Source organism: Haliotis rufescens, unplaced genomic scaffold (genome assembly GCF_023055435.1).
Source record: "Haliotis rufescens isolate VD_foot unplaced genomic scaffold, xgHalRufe1.0.p SCAF_15, whole genome shotgun sequence".
Classification (NCBI taxonomy): domain Eukaryota; kingdom Metazoa; phylum Mollusca; class Gastropoda; order Lepetellida; family Haliotidae; genus Haliotis; species Haliotis rufescens.
In genome coordinates this window covers 7,178,208-7,202,500 of record NW_025963835.1, presented here as the reverse complement: position 1 = coordinate 7,202,500, position 24,293 = coordinate 7,178,208, and the positions used below count along the sequence as shown (strand labels likewise).

The window sequence follows — 24,293 nt, the reverse complement described above, 5'->3', positions numbered from 1 at the left end:
AAAAAATATTCTTACGTTTTAAACAATAACATAAATCGCACACTTACACAGTGAGTGCATGCCTGTTGAGTTCAATAACGGATAAATATTTCATATCAAAATATATAACAAAACACATGAACGTACTAACGTATTTAGAATGTTTTCACTTTATGGGAGGAATAGCTGAACTGTCCTGAGTCTTTGATGGACTGTGTTGATGGAGTCCCTGGATCCCACTGGTGTCGGAGGTGTCCTCCTGGTGGGGTAAAAAGTCATCCACAGCGAAAATGACGCCATCGTCAATTGCATAAGACAGTTCTTTCTTCAACTTTAGGAAAAGGTGGAAATCTGATGGCATTGCAGCCATGGTAACAACATATTTGTGCACAGGTGGGTTTTTCCACGACGTTTAGCCTTGGTATTCTCACATAGTTGCCTAAGTGGATTAGCATAATACTGTCCATTAATGGTCTGACATTTCGGGAGGTAGTCCACCAGAAGGATTCCTTAGGAATCCAAGATACCGAGGCCATCTCGTTGTCAGATGAAGGAACATATTCCCTTATTCGGAGGAAGATACGCTAGCCTGTTCCATTGCTTTGACTGTTGTTTAGTCTCTGGCTGATGGTGGTGATCAATGGTTACACATCGCTCAACAGAATCAGCAGGGTCTACCTCACAATGACGTAAGTTCTCACGAGAGAAGATGAACCTGACTCGTGTCTGATCAGGAGTTAAGAGTCTTGGAATCCAGCGTGCTTAAACATTTGTTCTCATTCGATCATTCATTATCATATCATGTATTTTATCAACATTTTCCTCAGTGGTGACAGATCCAGGACTTCCTGATTTGGATCATCTTCGAGGCTCTCTCCCCCGCTTCAAACCCGCTGCCCACCTCTTAACAATGGTAAAGGAAGGAGCATCAGTCGCTACAGTTGACACTTTATCTACGGAGTCAGCCCTTTCAGTTGGAGAAAAAACAGAGGTCTAGTGGTCTAGGAGGCGTCTTCCCGGAGAGCGAAAGGTCGGTGGTCCCTGTGTGCATCATAAGCATGGGACGTTTTTAACTTAATGCATGCAACTGTTAAATCTCGACTATGCAGCCTTCGTCTTTTAGGCTAAGCATGTTTCAGCCACCGTAAGGGACTGACGTTTTAATCTTTACAAACAATGGATAATATTCAATAAACATCTGAAGGGACATGATCTACCTGTTCCTGTCTGTGTATATTTGTAAAGCTACCAGTGCTACAATACTGAATAGAAGATCCTTCGGCAGCAGACAGAGTCCGAGTGGTAGGAGGAACAGCGCTATTGTCATATGTAATGCCCAGGATGCGTCGGCAGGGGGCACCTGACGTCTCTGAAATCATAATGCATTTAGGTGCATAACAAACTATAAGAGAACATATGGATGAGAACTGTTAGGTTTATGATAAGCATGTAAGCGTCATTTAAACAATTAGATATGAAAGTTAAATATGTGCACTCGATATTTGTTAACATGTCCGATTCGTTGAAACCAAAAGAATATTGGTAATCAGTGAGACTAGAAACATTGATCAAGAAGAGTTCTTCAAGCACCGTGAATAATGTAATCAGTGAGACTGCATCAAATTGCGATTCGTACAACAACCGGTAGAATATGAAACGGTTTAACCCCTCGGTGTCATCTCGTTTCCAAGTTGGATAGTTTAGTCTTTGAAACGAGACGATTACGACATGCACGGACAGTCTGTTGTCAGCTGAACATGACCTTCTTTACCAGTGGAGGAAAGTGTCTGTGTAAGTGTGCTTCCTTATAGTATTGCTGTTGTTAGCAATATAAAACACGTTCTTTGAATTAATTGGACTAAACAAATCCTCATTAGCTCTCTCAAGAATTATTTTAAACAAATTTGTATTTGAAATCGCATACTCCCTGGGTATTTTGTACACTAGTGAAGTTGCACTTCCTAGTCAAATCTCGCAGTGCGACAGTTTAAAGGGAAAGAAACTTAAGGTGTGATTCTCATTATTGCTCCAATAGCCCAGGGAACCCCGGTAATCAAACCGATTTAGTTTATATAATCTAGTCGGCATTGGTTTTCAGTTATTCAAAAGTCATGAACACAGTTTCTTTTTCTATTTTAACATTAAAATGTTCAAATACCTGGGAATGTAGAGTTCTATGCGTTGTCGGGACCAACTCAGGCTGTTCAGCATCTGTAACATAGGATAACATCGTCAGCTAGTTCAAACACATATATATGTGGTGTAGAATACACTCTTAAACGTCAAGGTTGCTAAATGCAACATATTAGAAATGTTCCCAAATATATCATTTAACATGATGATGAAATTAAAGAAATGCTTAAGACATAGACAGTTACTATAAGATGACGGCCAGCCTGGCGCGAACAACATGCATGTACATAAAAGCGTAAATAATCATAAGAAATCTCTGCTAAAAGCAGAGTCCGTGGTACGAATCTGATTATACTATGTAAATCGTCCGGTGAGAACATCCTCTGATCTTGGACAAACGATGAGCTCGTAAATGTCAGTTTGTAGACGATTTGTACGATCTCATATCACTTACCACTCGTTTACCTGATCCAGATTCGACCATCACCATGCCACCGTGATACAGCTTTGGTATCGCTTACTACGGTGGAAAATACCATCCATTTATTCAAACAGATGAAGCTGTAACGTATTCAGTTCTGAATTTAGGGTTTCAGAGTATTCTACTGCAGATTGATAACACATAGACATACCTCGGTCGCCAAGTTGTTCCCGGGCAGGTAAGCGTTCAGATATTGTCTGCTTGGTACTGGTTTCTCCATTGGTGGAGCTTGAATCCCTGTCTTCCAAAGTTGTAGCACCATCGGAACAAGAGGCGTAGGTATCGTGAGTGTGTCCATCATCCTCCAGAAACACTGAGTCCCTTTGTTCACTGAGAGACACATGTTCTACAGTATCTGCAGAAGATGTGCTACCCACCCAAGAGGACATGGGAAAGAAATTCTCGTCAAATTCCATATTTCGTTTAAGCGTAGAATCGTCTTTCTGTGTTCTTGAAGTGTCATCTTGATTTCCTTTTGTAATGCCTTCATTTGATAAATCAGCTACGTCCTCAGAACCAAGAGATGTGTCGGTTATACCAGCAAATAGAAAATCTATTTCATCATCTAAATCTGATTCGGAATTGTCCATCGGCATAAATGTTTCTCGTTCCAAGGGAATAAACGGTCTGAGAATCTCAAGAGATCTTGACCTTCGACGAGGACTCGGTGTGATATCAGGGGATTTAGGTACTTGGAGGGACATATACTTGTAATTGTTCTCATCTTTGTTTTCACCAAATTGAGGAAAGCTGTTGTTAAACGCTCCTAAATTGAACCCTTCGAAGGTGAACGCTTGCAAGCCTTGGGTGCCGGACGTGTCTCTCATATGGGGGAGACTGTTGGATCTCTTCAAACGAGGACCACTGGTCCTCTGCCCGCAAACACAACCGATCTGACGTCGGAAATCCGGTTTTTCCAGCTCATCTGCAATGTTTGGGTTATCTATTCGAACAAGTTCAACAAGGGTAATTCTGGCTAATTCATTTTCCTGGAAGTTGAGAGAATGTAAAAGGCCTCTCCACTTTATTCCCTCATTCACTGACGACTTCTGCAAGTCGTGATATATTTCCTTGGACAGTAAGCCGAATTTGTTCAGAGATTTCCCTACTGGCATTATGTCAACCGTTGACGCCAGTTCACACATAACACACGGGTTGCGATCCATTGTTGATTGAACCTGGAAGAAAAAGAGACATCTAGAATGGCGTTCCGTTGAAATGATAGGAGAGCACAATGGCAACTGTGACATCACATCGCAGCACGACGTGCACGTGCCGTATGCCACCCATGCATGTTTCAAAATGCAGTTTCCGTTCACCGCAATTTTGTGGGTATTTACCGTCACTGTTTTGCACGGTTGAAGCATTATCTGTGAACATGACACGAAGAAGGTTATCAGAGGCGCAAAAAATGGCGTATGATTGGTATGTATTTGATTTTCAAAGGTTATGTTATAAGGGTTTCACTGCCAACGCTCGTACAACCCTCTCTGTAAAATATGCAGGGGGTGCTTAACCCTTTTCTTTGTATATATAGGACTTAAATATTGGACAGTTGCATAAATAACAATCATGTCTTGTGTACGCATGTGAAAAGGAAAAACATTCCAACAAGAATACACGTGTGATATTGTGGCATATTGAGTTGCAATTTGACGTGCAGAGGTGAGTCCCTTTAGTCATGACAGGATCTGAGTATAGTTCGAATGCAGATTTGCCCTGATTATGATCTATAGTTCGTCGGTAGACATATATGTGCTCATGGGTTTTTCACAGACTGCTGTAAACGTAGTAACTGTCTCTATCCTACATCACTTCGAGCTCTACACCGCAATTTAGCTCTCTAACGACTCTTATTTTGTCTCGATTGTCCTCACATAGTTTATATTTATATTTGATTACAAATACGAGAAAGGCTGTATATTTGTGTATGTATGTATACATTATGGGCCTTTCTATATCTACGTATGTCAAAACGAGACGCGTGTATGTATTAATCATTGTTGTCCATGAGCCGGATGTCTTGAATACAATAATAACACTTCGAGTTGACCTGAATTTGAAAAATTGAAAAATTACGGATGTCTTGAATACAATAATAACACTTCAACTTGACCTGAATTTGAAATATTGAATAAGTACAGCACATATAAGCATTACTCTAATAGTTATGATGTTACTTGGTCCATAGATGGGTATACTCAAAAGGAGTGAGTAGTGAGATTAAAAGTCACATCGGCAATATTTCAGCCATATCGTGTTACACAAAAGGAGTGTAGCAGAGGAATGTGTTCCGGGGTACAAATAAACAGGTCAACAGGTCAAAACTGTGTCTACAATTTGAACAAGCGTTACATAACGATCAATTGTCAATGAAGAAGCATGTTTGTTTTATTAAATTACAAATTTTTAGGTTTTTTTAATTTAATACACATATCCACACCGATGCGTACCATTATCATACATTATAGCTAGAACATTGAGTCGTAAAACAAACTAAACTTGTCTACATGTATGTCGGAATACGAACGATTGAACAATGATAGCATTTAAGCAAGCTGGAATGAATTTTGGCCATAAATACGTAATAGCACGTCAGTTTGAGATTGAAGGTTCTTCAATATAATGACACCATATAAGCCTTTTGCCGGGGCAAACATGTAATCATGTAATGTCGGTTCAGCGGAGTGTTTGAACATCCAGACACATGCAGTCTTATCACACCGGTATCTCTTCTCTGTACCCACCCAGACTCTTTGTCTCTCACTGCGACAGATCAAACTTATTACCAGTTATCATAAAATTGATTCATTGATAAATTGTAAATAAGGAGCTAATTATGCAAATATATGGACGGGTTAGGTAGACCGCTCCTACAACTATTGTTGTTTCCCCAATTGTCGTTGCAGCGACCGCAACGCACAGTGTACAGTATGCTTCCGTTATGTCACTCTAACTTTCAACGTTGTTATCAGTTTAATACCTAGCGTCACAAACTTGTGTGTCAGCTATTTCTGGAGTACAAGGGGACACTGGTCTTACCAGGAACATGGTGACATGCATAGACAGAATACCGTAGTCATGTGTCACAGCGCCTTTCCTTTCACGGCCTCTAGTTGACACTAAAGTAAATATCTGCTGTAGGATTCGGTCTGCTAAGTAATCGAGACATTAAAAAATCACGTAATTGTTCCCACGTTAGACATACTGCTAAAATGGGGGTCTTGTCAAAATAAATGGTTATACAAGTACACTTGAAAACTTACCTGTCGTTGAACGCTATCCTTGGGCATATTTAACCCCAATGCCTGGTAATTCAAACGATCCCAGCCAGTATAGTGACGAACAGTTTAACAACAATGCTATTTCTTACCTCACTCGTCCCAGATACACGGCGCCAAGTAGGTCAGCTGGAAAGTGGGGGTAGGAAAACACTCCCCGGTATGAATCCTACTCCCGATTTCCCGGCTGGTAACTGTCACACTGTTTCAAATTTACTGACTCACTGGGTCAGTTGAAGGACTGCTTCAAAGATAGATGTGTTTAGCCATTGTAAGCCTAGGCAGTGGTGTCGCTGTAGTCCTCTGTATGTACATGTCTCCTGGGTTCAAGGGTGCAAGTTCGAGGGTGAAGGTGTGGTCTATTTATATGTCCTACTCACTGCAAAGTTTTGATTTATTGAGGGGATTTTATATAGGGCGGCTACAACTCATACAGCACCGGGTATGACATAGCGAAATGAATAAAATTATAATTTTAAAGGGGTTTCATTTTCAGTTGCAGGAGATGTTTGATAACTTAGTTTATACATTTTTGGGTGTTTTCATTATATTACAATTGCGCAAGCAATGTCATGTACATTTTCGTCTTTAATAATTGTATCCAGACGATCACCATATCTGAAGCAACATTACGACGCATCCATCATTGATGAATCCGGAAATATATTTATCCAAACTATTTCACTGCGAACTGTACTGTTCAGATTAACGAGGTTACAGTGTTACAGTTACATGCAGACGTATCGAGACATTCCTGTAGACCGACCGACATAACGGTAGTTTAGTCGGAAATATGTAGAGGTACAGGTGGACAAAATCCCTTGACAGTGGGTTCGAATCCAGGACTGCCCCGTTTAAATGTTTTGTCATTCAGAACCACGCCCGTGCCCGCGAGCTTCACGTGCATGCATACAAAAGATTAACGCAGAAACGCACATAAAAGACAAACACATCCAAACACATACATATAATCATAAACACCAACATATAAATTTAGATATGCATTTTAAGTTGACAACGGATCTCGAAGGTATATGGTGTGATGTACCCAGTGTGTGAGCCTATGTACCCCCAGCCGTGATGCCTCGAGGGATCTGTTGCGACGAATTTATCTCACCGACGTTCATTCGCACAGACTATATGTTTCACCGGGTAAAACGCTTTGATTCAGCCTTGACAGCTAGCAGACGACGCAAACTGAATTACTCCCCTTTACCCAGTGCAAACGGATAAATATCGGTTCGTTTCTGCTCAACGATACTTATACGAGATAAGCAAGTTACCTATAGTGTGTCCCGATTAATTTCTCAGCGGGCTTCATGAGCGGCTACATGGAAAGTAATTACCTACTCCTAAAACCATACAGAAGCTGGTATTTTAATGTAAGGTTAGATAAATAATAGTATCAGTTCCTGCAAATACTCTACATATATTCCAACATGAGCAATAACACGGGACATGAAAACAATTAAGAAAACAGTTGACGTCGTTGATAGATAATCATTTCGAATTTAGGTGCGAGAACCGTTTGACTGATGAAGCGTTGTTAAAAGATGCCCGTGTGAGATTGCACTTCCCGGTACAAGATAAGTCGTCGGATGCATCGCTATACACGCAGTGAAGTGTTGCTGAAAGCGGATGGCGACGTGACACAGCTTTGCCATCAGACCGGAAACCGTGACGCGGAATGTCAAGCGGTTACGTTTACTTTGCTTTTTAACTTGTTCATAAATGATTTATTATATACTCTCAACAGTCTTAATATTTGTTTAACTGTAGACAATTTTAATATTGCAGCATTAGCATATGCGGATGATTTAGCATTGCTAACTGAGAATAAAGCTGATCTCAGTTTACTGTTAGATGTTTTACATACTTGGTGTTGCACAAATAAGATAGAGATCAATAAGGAAAAGTCTAAAATTGTCCATTTTGTAAACCCGTCTGTCATACAGACGAAGCATGTTTTTAATGTCGGAAATATGATTTTAGACATTGCTGCTAAGTATAATTATCTTGGTCTACTGTTCACAGACCACTTAGATTTTACTGCAATGGCACGTGCAGCAGCGAAGTCTGCTAATAGGGCTTTGGGCCTGTTGATATGCAAAGTTAAGACAATCGGCGGTATGCATTTCCAAACCTATTCCAAATTGTACGATAGCATGGTGTGGTCTGTTCTTGACTACGGGGCGGCTATCTGGGGTAATTATGATGTGTCAACAATAAATGCTGTACACCATAGAGCCATTAGATTTTATTTGGGACTCGGCAAATACGCCCCTAACGTCGCTATAAATGGGGACATGGGATGGATACCGCCTGTTGTCAGACAGTGGAAAAGTGTAGCAAGACAATGGTGTCGCCTTAAGAATATGTCTAGTAGGTTAAACAAACACGTGTTTAACTGGGCTGATAGATACGCTGTAAATGGATGTAAAAATTGGAATGGTAGAGTAAGAAAGAAGTTAACTAATATGGATTTAGGACATCTATTAAACGCTACAGGTTTTATTGATAATTTTTGTTTGTACACAGGTGGAACAATGGTGTATGAATGAATATGTTACCCGTTGGAGTGATATGTTAAGAAAGGAAGAGGGGCGAAATGGGCTTAATAAATTGAGAATGTACCGATGTTACAAACAAGTATATGGGACAGAATACTATGTTTCAAATAAGATGCCCAGAAACTATAGATCGGCACTAGCCAAGTTTAGATTTGGCGTGGCTCCTATTCGAGTGGAAACCGGTCTGTACGAAGTTGTACCTGTCAACAATAGAAAATGTTTTCACTGTAATGACAGCGTAGAAGACGAGGTCCATGTTTTGTTTCACTGCGCATTATATGACGATATCAGGGCAACTCTTTTTAATGAATGTATTGCTAAATCTTATAATGTTTTAGATATACCTGATATCGACAAACTTTGTTTAATTTTCAGTGACTCCAGTGTGTGTTTTATACTTGCCAAAGTCTGCTTTTTAATTCTTAATCGTAGAAAACATCTTTTATATGGATAACTTTTTACTATATCATCTTTATATCATTTATGTATAAATTCTGTGATAATTTGTCTCTCGTAATTCTATTGAATGGTTCTGTACATTCTATTTATGTCAAGTTGTACAGAGCTGTTTTATGTATGAACAGAAGTGAGACGTTAATAAACTATTGTCTGTCTGTCTGCGATATCTTGATACTATGATTCCACTTCCTTGGAAATCATAAAAAGCTCTACTAGTATTGCATTTTAACCCAACTTAACTCGGACTCGCGTGGACTGAAGACCCGGTGTCATCCTGCCTTCCACTGATCAATTCATAAACAGTTGGCGTTAACGGTTTTATGTCACAGTCCAGAAGTACACACTAGATCTTCACAATACCGTCCGTTCAGGACTACCCTGGTGGTCGCCCAGAAACGCGTTGTTGCCAAGCCTCCGTCACATGGAGTTGCTCCGCTTAGTGTCCTAAGCTCCAATACTGCAACCTGGACGGGAGGCAACACAGGGGCACGGGTGGCTCAGTCGCGTAAGGCGCCGTAATTTGCTGTGCAGAGTTGCGTCCCTTGCATACGCCAGAAACCTTTGATCGTGGGTTCGAATCCCTGTTCCCCCGATTATGTTTCTAGATGTGTCAGCACCATACCCGTGCTCTTTCTACCAAAATTTTAAAAGTGTCATACGACTCTTGTTCATAAATTGTTTGAACAATCAAGGCCTAAGAAAAGTTTTACAGAGAAGGACATTTCCAAGTTCACGCATGGGTGACAAAACTGAGGCTCATGGCCCCCGTGTTCTGGAATTCCGAGGGTGTCATCATGGTGGAAAAGGATTTTGGATTCGACCGGATTATGTTTCTTGATTTGTCAGCACCACCTGTGCTCGTGGGTTTCATCAAAGTTGTAAACGTTAGAAACCTGCATCACTTCCGGCTTCGTCCCACATGAACCTTAACTGGCACACCGTTAAAAGCGGTGTTAAACCCCAATTCACACACTCACTCACTCATTCAGTAATATTTGAAGATGGGGTTTTCTTTGCGAATTTGAGTTCTACGTCTGATGATGAACGTTGAGTGAAGGTGTGTAGAAATATATCTGCACATACTAATATCAATGATGCATTTACGGATAAATCTAACTAAGCAGAGTGATGCTTTTCTTGACAAATGCAAATGGGTTTTGCTCCATGAAAGATACTAAGAGTGAGGTATTGACATTAACTGCGATCCATCGTTATACCAATTTCCTGTGCTCTTTAAAATGTTTCCTCTTCTAAATACCACGACCTTTGTTTTATCTTTGTTCACTTTCATTTCAAATTAAATCTATTAAAGTCACTCAGAAGGCCAATCTGTTGGTGTAATCTCAACACTGTGTCGGCTGCATTAACCATATCATAAGCAAATAACAAAGTAGTAAGACTTTACAGTAATTCCCCAAACTAGATTCCTCTGCACTCAGATTTCTGTGTCAATATATTCATTCAAAAATATAACAAATAATGCTGGGCTAATCATCCAACCTTGTTTGTTTCCTACTGTACAATTTACGTAGATTTGATTGCCTGTGGCATTAAACAACAAACACCATCTTCGTTTGATATTACTTCCACCTATGGTGAACGTACTTGTGTAGAAATCATAACATTTTACGCCTGCTTCCTTTCTTGACATTTGTTGTGACTCGTGTTGAAATGGACAGTTTATCTTACAGCACGGACATTATCTAAGGACATCTGGGCATAAAGAAATATTTATTGACATTTTATTTGATACATACAGCAAATTCGTTTGTACTCTAAGTCCGCACATGGTTAAACAAACTAATCTGTTTTGAATAGATACCGAGGACCACTGGTGTCATATTTCTTCTTGTTAACTAAAGGGCAGCACAAGGGCTGGCTTGATACTAGCCCGAACATACCACATTCGCTGCAGAGATTTCTATTGTAATTAGATGTTAATGTCATAACCGTTCTTTGTACGCAGTCGTTCTCTTTGAGCGTCCATATCAAAACATGGTGTAAAAAGTACATGCGAAACATATCGCTGTGCGTCTTCAGTGTAATGTCGTCACGATATAGCTGAAATATTGCCGATGTGACGTAAAGCAGTAACTCACTTACTCACTTCAGTGTAACGTGTGTCTAGTATTATTGTCATTTTGCAAGTCTTAAGACTTTTCGCCTATATATATCCCTTTGTAACTAACTGTTTTTCAGTAAGATCACGGCTAAGCCGCACCCTTGCTTGCTGTGCTTGTTAGTTGGATTCCTGCTGGTGGGTGGGGGTGGACAGCGATAGCCCTCGCCACTTTAAATAAGACATTCAGGTTATAAGGTAAATAATTACAGTCAGGACAAAAATTGCAAAGTGCTTTTTTAAAAAATATATCCATTTTGTTATTGATAAAACATCATTACTGAGTTTTGAACGCGTGGATGAAATACGGGTCTGGATCGGCAGTGCTACACACAATAAGGTGAAAAGGTTAAACATATGGTTCAATAGAAGGACTGGTAGTATCTGAAAAGATTTCAAAGATCAAGAAAAAGAAAAACTGTAAGTCTGTAACGTCCTACCAGGTGACATTGATGGGGATGCTGTCACTGATAATGTAGCATACCGATGAAGCAAAGCAAGCAAACGATCAGCTGTTAAGGTTTTTAAAAAGTGTGTAATTCAATGACCCACTAATGTACGAATTAAACTATCAGAACATCCGATCATGTATTCATATTTTTGTTTGATTATTCGTGGTGTGTAATATTTGGCCATATACACGACAATCATGGCAGTTTTGAAAACGATCATAAATTTAAAGGGTTGGTCAAACTAATGAACAACCAGTGTTGAAACTGAAATTCGCGGTATCTCCTGATGGTTCAGTGTGTAACTTTTAATTGTGAAGCGGGATTAACGCCGCTTTGACAAGTTGTATCACGGCCTGTAACCCTAATGTGGGAGGAAAGCCCGAAGTGATGCAGGTCTCAGACGTTTACCACTTTGGTGAAACCTATGAGCACAGGTATGGTGCTGACAACATAATCATACAGAAACATATGGGTTCACACCCACAATCATAGGTTTCTAGCGTACCCCAGGGGAGCAACTCATCAAAGCGAATTTTGGCACTCAGACGACTGGGCCACCCGTGCCTCCACTTTATTTTTTGTCTCATGTCAGTTTTGGCAAACCGTACGAACTGAAACTGACACTAGTCGCTACAACAAGTATTTCTTGAAAAACCTGAAATGTAGACAAACATCAGTAAGTGGTGCATGGGGACTTCACCCGTTTTAAAGTTTTACAGTGCACTATGCAATAACCAGAAGATTTCGTACCCATATACCCCAGCGGGTGAGTGACTTTGGTTTGTGTGCACCTTAAGCAAGCATATATAGTTTGTTTTAACAAATATTGAATAGGTAAGGTAGTGACTGAGTGAATGAGTAATGCCGTCAGTGTACAGACCAACAGCCATGTCACCAAGCCTGACCACCCGGTCCAAGTAGTTGCCTCTAACAACTTATATAATGTACTGGGTACTTATTCTAACCTACGAGGGGTGATCGGGTAGCCTAGTGGTTAAAGCGTTCGCTCGTCACGCCGAAGACCCGGGTTCGATTCCCGACATGGGTACAATGTGTGAAGCCCATTTCTGGTGTCCCCCGCCGTGATATTGCTGGAATATTGCTAAACGCGGCGTAAAACCATACTCACTCACTCACTATTCTAACCTACGAGGGGCGATCGGGTAGCCTAGTGGTTAAAGCGTTCGCTCGTCACGCCGAAGACCCGGGTTCGATTCCCGACATGGGTACAATGTGTGAAGCCCATTTCTTGTGTCCCCCGCCGTGATATTGCTGGAATATTGCTAAAAGCGGCGTAAAACCATACTCACTCACTCACTCACTCTTACCTATGACCGGATAAGATGTAGGAATACCTGGTATATGATAAAATTATGTGTGAACATGATTCATGTTTGACAACCATTTAATGTGCACTGGGTAGGAAGGAGGGTGTTGTGTTTGTGCTGGTGGCCAGGGAGTACACCGCGGTATTTTTTTATGTCTGTTGTGAGTTCATATGTATTTCTAAAATGTGTGTAGAATTTTCATTTGTTAAAACACACTGTAATAAATTGTATATGAAGAGTATATGTAGTCAAATGTAAAGAATATTCTGATATGCAGAATATATACCTACAGAGCTATTCGAATCAATCAAAGCCTACAGCGGTTCTAAATATACTGCCGTCATGCAGCATAGCTTACCTATCACACATTACACTTGCCAGTCAGATAAGTCTGATAACATCAGCCAGTCTACAAACAACATATGCGTTCACTTTCGTATCGGGAGCACACTGCGTCTGATTGTATGACACGTAAAACATGCCTCTTCCAACAAGCCATGACAACATCAGTGATGTCACAGTTCAGTGCCTTGGATGTGGCTCACACTATTCCCGTGCAACTTCCCCTGTTCTTCTGCCGTGTCTACATACTGTCTGCAAACCTTGCCTGGAACGCTCTGATAGGCCAGGCAACACCAAGTGTCATTCCTGTGAAAACGAGATTGCTGGAAAGAGAATAGTGGAGAAGACTGAAGGTCCTACGATAGACTATTCTACTGTCCAAGCTGCCCTATTGTTGGATCTGAAGAGGTCCCAGGGAATCGTTGACTGTGATGACTGTCCGCAGCTAAACAAGGCTACATCACGATGCCTGTCTTGTCGCATGTATATGTGTGATACTTGTAGGATGTATCATTTGCGTTATTCAAGGTACATCATTTTATTCACCTTATCAACGCAAATCCAAATAGTACTGTACTGTCAAAGCCTGTGATGCTTAATGATGTTTCAGCAATATCTCCGCAAAAAGACTGTTTTCTGTAAATAATTGAGTCTGAACCAGACAATTCAGTGACGCATTTGTGATACGAAGACATGCATCAACCAACTCAGAAAGCTTGTCCAACCGATTCCGTTAATCGCCTCTTACGACAAGCATGTGTTGTTGAAGACCCATTCTAACCTGAATTTTCACGGGTCTGATGCTTTATTAACTAAATACAATTAGTAACAATCACAGCAATAACGTATATAGCTACTGGTAACTGTACAGATGTGTTGTAGTAAAAGAAAAACAATAGTTGAAAACCTTTTTCCCATTGCTACTACAGCTTTTTGAATTACACTTTAACTATTGACCGGTAATAGGGTTAATTATGTCCTTCTAATTACAGATATTTCGCTGAAGCACACAAAGTGATTTCACTGGTTGAGCTGTTAAAAAGGCCCGATTCCATCTTTAACGACAGGCTGCTATGTCAATCTCACTGGCTGGAGCAAACACTTTACTGTAAAAGATGTGATGTAACAGTTTGCTCGTCATGCTGTCTTGGGAACCATGCCAAACATGCTATAGATGAAATTAGCTCTCACTATGATGAATCCTTACGAAATGTGTCTGAGAAATGTGAACAAATAAACAATGACGTTCATAAGATTAATACTTATCAAAAGCTTTTACTCAGGCAGGGCAGCACATGTTTTTCGCAAAGTGACAGTGCAACTGATGTGATTGAAGCTACTGTTAAATTGGTATTGAGAGCTTTGGAACAACGCAAAGAACTCCTATTGCGGCACCTGCATATGGACGTTAATGAACATCTTCAGGTGGTTGGAAGGAAGAAAGCTGTACTTAAGTCGAGGTTACAGGCTGCAAGGATTACCTTAAGAAAGAGCGAGACAGTGTTAGATATGTGTTCACCTGACAAGTTCCTTGCAACACACGATGCCATCAAGTCCAGGTTAAACTCCTTGACGTCCCAGTCGCCGTTGAAGTATAACATGAGAAGTTTTGACATGCGGCTTTCAGGTCTTAATGACACGGAGCTATTGCTACAGGAAATGTGTACTGTGGAAGAGAGACTAAAAGTGCCCCAGACAAGAAATAAGTCAATTATGTCTGGAGCCGTTTCTGATGAGCAAAGAAAACAGAACAGCAGATCTTTTCAGAATCTTATGTTGATATGAGGCCAAAGATAAGGGAATTGACAAACCAAGATGAATCAGTGGGACCTGAGAATTTGAATTTCATCTGTAAGCTACGTTCCTCACGATATACTACATTACCATTAACTGATAACATGTGGTGGCGACAAACATGCTCTTTGGACAAAGGCAGTTATCAGGTTTGATAGTGTAAATGAAGACCATATTGATAACACTGGGTTAATAGAAGGAGTGTAGTAGTGATGTGATCTCATATGCTAATGGCTGAACACGACCTGAAATAGAGCAGTTCCCCTTCAAGCATTCGTTTTCAGGGTTTTGTCTCAAGCATGTCCATGTCGTCATAATGCATATTGTGTTACATTTGTGACAATAAAAATACTATCTTCCTATGTTTTGTTTGCAAATTGTAAGCATTATACGTGTGTTATAGAAATAACATGTTTCCGACTATTCTTCTTAAAACGGTAAACATGATCCCCAGATCAGTACTGTGTCTATGAACCTTATGAGACTAGAATTATGCGACTGGTTTTAACAAGAACGCTAATTGTCGACATCTAACATGGGGTACAGTTTTCACCGAAAATGTTCACCTTAAAATGTGATTAGTTGTGTGCAGCAAATTAAATACCTTTATCAGATTATAAAATGATTTCCTAATCATCCACAAAACGTCATATAACTCACGCATCACCTAAATGTTGGTAGTTTGTACTGATTCCTGACAACAATGGCATAGCAGTGGGATGACAAGTCTGACTTCACCGCCTGTGCTTACATACTTCATATTTTAGGCTGTTCAATATGCGGAAATGTTCAGTATCATATTACCAGTGGAGTCCTTTCATAATTCATCCGTTCAGTTACATCCTTGATGCTTTAAACTGTTAGATAAGATCTGTTATGGTTCTATGTATCCAGCTCATCCATATATGTCAGAATTCTTGTATATCGCGAGCGATGAGCGAGGGTAATACATGAATTCTCACACTGGTTTCGTAAAATCAGTATGACACACATGCCAGTATATTAATGTCTTGATTGCCCATTTTTTCTTAATACCTTTGACAAATGTTTGAGCTCCCCTTTAGAAACATACACTGATCACTACCGCCGTGTTAGAAGACCACAATTGTCGAATGACGTCAACAGTCTTCAGGTATGACATCGTTCCCTGTGTGACGTCGTTCCGATCTTATGTCACAATAAGCTTCTAATGACGCCATGCTGTCCGGATGACGTAAACAATCCACTGGTGCGCTTGTGCACATACAATTTTTATGAACGAACTCGTTTATTTCTAACACATCTGCTTAATACGAACATATCTGCAAACAAACAGCACAGACACAATTCCACGTGAACATCCTGGTTAGAGTTGGTTCAGAAAGCCTTGATTGACACAGATAGATTACATGAACACGTTCCGACCTGACAAACAACATTCGCCTACTATCACACACTGCACCATATGCATCTGGTTTATCACCATTTCGTCACGTGCCTCTACTGCTGATAAACTGATTATGCTCTTGAGAATCACCCATGTCTAATTAGTGTCGGACGTTGCAATGTGTACATGCTATTATTAGCAGTTACCTGATAAGTGAAGGTAAGTTAGTATGTTACGCTCTAAATCTTGTAACGTTTATACATACATGAAAATTATTAAAACCCACAAGTGAAACAAAGTCTTGAATGCAGCATCAACATATGTTATGTCAAACAAAACAAACTGTGTACGTCATATCGCCTGCAGTGGTTCAGTAATGTACACGTAGTAAAGCTGACATGAAGCCAGATATTTGTACATTGCGATACATGTCCTGATAAGTGACATGTGTATTCAATATCAATACAGAACCTTTTTATCATGAGTCTGGACAACATTGCTGTGATCACAGGATTTAATACTTACTGTAACGGCACATGGTATTGTAAAATAGTTGCCATAACATTGTTTGATTCTAAATTTCTTGAATAATTTCAACAAAATATTATTATTTGTAAACGACTACGTAGGCAATGGGTATTCGAGAAGTTACTAAAATGATAACATTATGGTTTGTGAACATATATTAGTTAAATGTTGAAACCGACTGCTCCTGCATTCTTTACTTCAGTACAGTAAACTACGGTTATAACGAACACGCTTATAACGAACTGACCGATATAAATAACATATGTTTTAGTCCCGGCCATTTGTTGAATATATGCTGTATATATGCTTATAACGAACTACGGTTAAAACGAACTAAAACTAGTGGTCCCTTTGAGTTCGTTATAACCGTAGATTACTGTATATGTGTTACAGGTTGAAATATGGCACTACGAAGATACCCAAACATTGGACCAATCGATAGCTTGATAACTACATGCCCTCGATGTGAGAAGACATATGATCCCCATATTAACTGCCCACGTCTTCTGTCATGTCTTCACGCAGTATGCAGCTCATGTTTATCAGATCTGAGCAAATCTAACCATGAGCTAAAGTGTCCGGTCTGTGGTCACGTAACAGTCAGCCGAGGTGCCCTATCCTTTCCAGTAGACTACATCTCCCTCAAGGCCATCCTACTTTTAGAACTCAAGCATTACCAAGGAAAGATAAACTGTAACGAATGTCTGGATCAGAACAATGCCACTTCCAGGTGTCTTGAATGCCGCATGTACATGTGTGGCACATGTAAACTTTATCATGAGCGTTTTTCTTAATATTACTCTGACCAACACGTACTTGTTGAATTGATGGACCTCCTGGAAAAGCCAGATGTCATCATCAATGAGAGCATGCTATGTGAATTCCACTGGATGAAACAAACCCTCTACTGTAAAAGGTGCAATGTAGCAATTTGCTCGTCATGTTCTATGGAGACTCATTCCAAAACATATGTCAATGCCATCACCTCTCACTATGATCAATCCTACAGAAACGTAAATGATAAATGTCACAGAATCAAAGGCACTCTCCGTGAGATTGCTAGTTCTAGAGGGCATTTAAACACTCAGGTAAATAATTTGTATTCACAAAATATCATTAAAAAAGATGAAATTGAGGACAATGTTAATATTGTACATTTAGTTCTTGAACGTCGGAAGAGACTCCTACTACGACACATGCAAGTTGACGTCCATGAGGAACTTCAGATGATTGCAAGGATGAATGCTGAACTGATGTCGAGGATTCAAACATTACAATCAACTTTAACAAAGAGTATGTCAGTGTTGAATGTGTGTTCACCTGCAGAGGTACTGCAAACAACAAATGTGATTAAGTACAGACTGACCCGCTTGGGTTCACAGTCGCAACTGAAGTATACTATGAGAACAATTGAGATTAGACGATCAGGTTTAAATGACATAGAGACACAGATACAGAGTATATGTGCTGTGGTAGAGAGACCGAAGCTGCTTTAAAGAAGTAGGGAATGTTTTGAGGCAACAGCAGGGCCTTCCATACACATATAGATACAAAGACTGGTTGAGTAATTGAAAGGGCTTTACGATAATGTCAACTTAATGTTTGCAGAAAGTGTTGCAAGTCGTCGACGTTTATCGCTTTCGATGAAACACACGAGCATGGATATTGTACTGACAGATCATGTATCATTAAAAAGGGATTAGAATGTTTCACATCGAACAATTTGTGCATCTGGTCCTAATGAGATGAGATGGGACGTTATTTTCCAGCAAATAAAATAATATCTTTTTCAAATTAGATTTTTATTGTCTACACTGGCTGCCACTGTCAAACAGAATTCAGTTCAACATTCTGACTCTAGTATTCAAGGAGCTTCACTGGCTACCACTGTCAAACAGAATACAGTTCAGCATTCTGACGTTTGTATTCAGTGAGCTTCACTGGCTACCAGTGTCAAACAAAATACAGTTCAACATTCTGAGTCTAGTAGTCAAGGAGCTTCACTGGCTGGTATTGTCAAACAGAATACAGTTCAACATTCTGACTCTAGTATTCAAGGAGCTTCACTAGCTGGTATTGTCAAACAGAATACAGTTCAAAATTCTGACTCTAGTATTCAAGGAGCTTCACTGGCTGGTATTATCAAACAGAATACAGTTCCAAATTCTGACTCTAGTATCCAAGGAGCTTCACTGGCTGGTATTGTCAAACAGAATACAGTTCAAAATTCTGACTCTAGTATTCAAGGAGCTTCACTTGCTGCCACTTTCAAACAGAATACAGTTCAAAATTCTGACTCTAGTATCCAAGGGGCTAAATTGGCTGCCACTGACTGGCATAATACAGTTCATGATTTAGACTCTGGTACCCAAGGAGCGTCACTGGATGGCACTGTCAAACAGAATGCAGTTCAAGAGTCTGACTTTAGTAGTCAAGGCACAACATAGATAAGCATCCAAATATACCAGCGAACTCATAACAGGGAACATACCATTCCTATTTCTAAGATATGAGAGCCAGCATCTGTTGACCGCCCCCAAATTACGCACAGCACCCTTAAGGATCGAAAGAACAAAAAGTGTTGTGCAACAATCTTTTAGTTCATCTCCGATGTATTCAAGTACCATCGACCTTTAAGAATGAATGATTAATTATAGCTTTACGTCGTATCAGTATTTTTACAGCTGTTCAGATGATAACAAATCCAACGTGAAGAAAAAAGACGTAAAGAACATCCATTGAAGCATGATGTCAAAGACCACATACAAATCAGACATATATCACAGAAAAAACAAGATTGCCATAATCTTATGGTTATGAATCTGAACAAAAATACCTGTTTTCATTGGAGAAACATTAAAATATGTTTGTTAGTTTTAATGTCGTACATTTTGTAACTTTGAGCAAACACCTTCTGGGCAAGAGTCGGGTAACGCTCTTTAAAAACTTCAAGGAAAGAGTGTGCTCGATTGTTCCACCAAGTCTATTTACCATTATAGAATTAAACTATAATCCACAGGATGATCACGAATGTATAATTTTATTAATATCTGGTGCAAATACGCATCTACACATACACGCGCAAACATACGCTGAAGTATTAAGTAACTAATAATTCATATTTGACAAAAGGAAATCTTGGTGCTGAGACATTTTTATGACATACATGGCTAATGAGTCCTATGCTATGTGAGTTGTACTTCATAATTATCAACACTGGTATGAAAACGAATGCCAAATTAATGAATTATTTCCATTTCCGTATGTCACGTATTGAATCAACCACAAACACAAATGAAGTTGTAATAACGATTTATTCCCTCCCTTAAGGTAATTTTAAATCCCAATAACAATATTTAAAATAAATCTAATACCAAATTAACTAACACAACTAACTAATCTAGCTTCTACTACAACTAACAATACTACCATCTACTACTAATACTAATATCTGAATACTAACAGTACAAATGTTTACTACTAATAATACAACTATCTACTACTAACAATACAACTATCACGATACACTATCCTAATACTAATAGTCTACTTTTAACAATACTAACACTAATACAGATGTTCTAAGAATAACACAACTAATACACAGTAAAACTTTGTGTGTGTACATATATACAACAACAACACACAACCCCCCCCAAAAAAAAACCCCACAAAAAATACAAAGCCACTCGACTGTCACAACAGTTCTATACAGAACTTTGGAATCTCTGATGTTACTGAGCAGTTCACACGAGAATTCTTCCTCGTAATAACGAATGGTGATCTTTCCACCCAGGCGATGTTGTCCCCACTGAGTTAAGGGTGCCTGTTTACATGGATGCCACGGCTGTGTTCATCCTACGATGTGCACACGGAAACGGAGATACTTCTCTCCTTACGTTGGGTCGGAGAACTTCTCTCCTTAGGTGATGTTGGAGGTTGATACTTCCTCCTACGTAATATCGGAGGTTCTTCCCTCCTACGTACTATAAGGTTAACCGGCCAGTTCCGGGACACTACAATATAATATAAGCAATTACAGTCACTGAGGTATGTGTCACTACCTCACAATACATACAGCCATGCACCAATACTCCGATTTACATATTACTGAGTTGAACTGTTTACACTTTGATCATGTTGTGGTTATTGTTACAGTGGCTTTACGCTATTACCATCAATATGTGTATATAATTACATTTGAAAACAATACATAACTCAAAATTCTATCCTCTAAAATACAATTCTACATGAAACAATAAATGTAAAAACTTACGCCAACCAGAGTAGAAGTCTCCCACAATATTAGTCCATGCCTTACATGACCATGCTGATTCTTGCTGACTGTACAAATTATTACCCTGCCCCGCTATTTAAACTGACCCCAAAGCCCAAGCTACCCCTGACCTCCCTATTGTTACACCAATTAACTCCCCAGCTATCAGTCGTACCCAGTCACGCTTCCCTGAACCTAACCTGTTCCCATAGTATTACCTGACAATATCTAAACACAACCCGCTAAGCTTAATATCCTAATGTAACCATACCGTAATACATCTATCTGAAGTACTAACATATAATTAAAATATACAAGATTATCTGTGATCTTGACACCGTAGTAGAATGGTATGCTAAGGAAGTAGGCAGATATTCATCCCGTAAGAAGAGTCAAATGTCCGCAGTCTCTGATATTCAGTGCTGACGTCGTTGACGTCCACATAGACGACATCGATATATTTCTCACTTGCTCTGAAGCTATAACCCCCAATGTACAGACTGTTGTTGTAGAACACCATTTTCCAGGCTTTATAACCCAGATCATAAACATCCCTTGTCTCTGTGCCTGAAGATGACATTCTCATTACCTTACTGTTATCATTGAAATAGATGGTGTTCTCGATCGGGTCTAAAACCACTGCATATATAGAAAGTCCTGTGTACAAAGTCTGCTTCTGTTCACCATCATAGCCAAGAGATAGGACGTATATCGCATTGGCTACATATAGTCTTCTGTTGATTGGATCTAACGCAATGCTGAAGGGACTATGGTACCTTGATAGCTGCTCAACTAGCTGGAACTGACGTCCATGAGTGGTCATCCTGCTGACGGTATTGGAAGGATAAGTTGTTGTGAGGAAGACAAGTTGCCTCGCCTCATCTACAGCCATTCCATAGGAACGAATACCTTCTCGTACTGTTCTCATGCCAGGCTGGTCCAAGTTGTAAGATACTATTCTCAAGGGTGAGTAAGTTGATACCAATATCTTTCTCAGCCTAGATACATATGCTACGCTGATAGTCCTCCTCAGATTTATATATTGGTAATCTTGAAGCGTGTTGCCACTGAGGAATATCTGCTTGGCCTGTGCGTTTGTGCGTGTGTATGGTACAGCAATTAAGCGAGACCTCTCCTGAACTACCGGGGACATCTCCTGCGGCGAGGTTGCTGACAACGACTTCTTAAAATCCATGTACTCATACTCGTCTCTTATATTGTCCATCCTGGTCCGTTTCAACAGTTCCTGCATGGAAGCGGGATCGGCCTGTTCGGGCAGTGATAACGTAGACCTTTCACTGTGAGGGACATCACCTCCCGTGTTCCGAATATCTCTGTTCTTCTCCCTCTGTTGTTCAGCGAGGACTGCTACACTAGCAAGACATGAGTGAACGACACAGAACCACAGTACCAGACTAAGCAATGTGATAGTTACTCTCCCCATCATGATATAAACACATGTATCTCCTCTCACCAGTTTGCCACACTGTGACATACACTTTTGAATGGTTGATCTTCACGTGTTTATCACAGGAAGCCAACAGTGATATTTAGATTTAGATATGCTGAGTTATGCTAAGTACAAAATTGGATAACTGGTTACACCCTTTCACCGCCGAGCACATCCTTTGTTTTGTGTCTATATATCGTAATTTTTCTGGCATTTCGTCTGCACAATCACCGAAAACAATATGCTGGAAACGTAACGTTTCTTTTAGCCTGCCAAATGTTTTTGATACTATAGATGAGGCATACATATGAGGTAGACATATAACTTACAAAGTGTTAATAACGCAGCTTCTCTCGACTTATTAAATACTTAAATATATTTATCATATAATGGGTAGGTTTCTCGGCAGGATAAAGCCAACGGATAATAACGATATCCGTTGGGGTCATATGCGGATAGTGATGCAAATATCAAAGGTCAAGTTGGGACTACTTTCAGTGTTTATGAACAAACATGGCGTCGCACTTGTCATTCGGCGATCGAGTCAGAATTAACCATCGTGAATCTGAATAAACTACAGGGATAATTGCTTCAATTATCAAAAAAACCAGTCTAATATACTGAAAAATAGTGTCGAACTGCGAAGTAACTAAGGCATTTGGCCAAGTTTTGGCAACTTTGGAGATATAAATTTCGAAACAATTTTGCGAGAGCACTAGGCCTAGCCAAGCGGGATCAGTAGCCATATCTGTGCTTGTAGACCTCTGCGGCTTGAAACCTTTTCCACAAATAAAAATAGTTGGATTTAGGCGAAATATGTATGAATTATTACCTTGTTTCGTTTCGGCGCTGTGTATACATCTGACTGAACTTCTTAAAGTTATGACAGAACAGGCCGACTGTCAACAACGTCTGAACGTGGCCGTGACGTCTCATAGACTAGGGTTAGAGTAGCTTCCCTTTGACAATGGGCATGTTACGACGTAAATTGTAATAAGAAGGTAAATTGTAATACTTGCAGCAAATTGTAATATTTTTGACGTAAATTGTAATAACAACGTAAATTGTAATAGTATTTGACGTAAATTGTAATACGCAAATTGTAATAAAAAATGACGTAAAGTGTAATAATCTCTACTTGCAGTAAAATGTAATAAATTCTTACGTAAATTGTAATAACCTTACTACCGTAGTGTCCAAGACGCCAATTGACTAGAAATGATCTTTGTCAGTTGAGCTTGCGTTTCACGTGTACAATTCGTACACAACGTACAAAACTGTTAAGTTAGGGATGGTTGGTATAGGCTTTATCGTACAATCGTCATCAAAGGGTGGTGTCAACATCGATAAATTTAAATGACTGAAAGATCAATCCTCGGTCTCAAAATGATGGGTTACACAACCGTATATTCGACAAATAACTTAATTGTGACATATTGTTCAATACTCTTAATAGGCTATTCAAGATGTTTTTTGCATGACTTGCTTCAACAGTACGTTGACCAGTTCGACACGACTGAACGAGTGATGACGAAGGGTACAAACACAGGCTGGTCAACCAGTGTGTCGATTTGCAGTGGAAACGCTATACGAGTTGATAAGGAGTACATGATCCTTACCTCTGCGCGTTTGTGTGTGTGTGCGTGTGTGTGTGTATGTGTGAATGTATGTGCGTGTGTGTGCGCGCGTGTGTGTGTGTGTGCGTGTGTGTGTGCGTGTGTGTGTGTGTGTGTGT

General features: G+C 39.8%; 2 protein-coding genes across 3 annotated transcripts; one reads left to right on the top strand and one right to left on the bottom strand.

Annotated features, from left to right (window-relative positions):
* Positions 1-126: 126 nt before the first annotated feature.
* Positions 127-6,246, bottom strand: LOC124126901. Of its 2 annotated transcripts, none has more exons than XM_046490459.2 (4): positions 5,967-6,246; positions 2,745-3,771; positions 2,138-2,190; positions 127-1,348 (listed from the first exon to the last, which is right to left on the bottom strand). In XM_046490459.2, the coding sequence occupies exons 2-4, from the start codon at positions 3,757-3,759 to the stop codon at positions 1,193-1,195; spliced, it is 1,224 nt and encodes a 407-aa protein (XP_046346415.2). In that variant the 5' UTR covers positions 3,760-3,771; positions 5,967-6,246; the 3' UTR covers positions 127-1,192. The 2 variants fall into 2 exon arrangements, with proteins under 2 accessions (XP_046346415.2, XP_046346414.2); XM_046490458.2 differs by having other exon boundaries at positions 5,860-5,979.
* Positions 6,247-13,209: 6,963 nt separating this feature from the next.
* On the top strand, positions 13,210-15,369 carry LOC124126900 (tripartite motif-containing protein 45-like). Its single transcript, XM_046490457.2, has 2 exons — positions 13,210-13,672; positions 14,137-15,369. Exons 1-2 carry the CDS (start codon positions 13,281-13,283, stop codon positions 14,927-14,929), a joined length of 1,185 nt encoding a protein of 394 aa, XP_046346413.2. The 5' UTR covers positions 13,210-13,280; the 3' UTR covers positions 14,930-15,369.
* Positions 15,370-24,293: the final 8,924 nt, after the last annotated feature.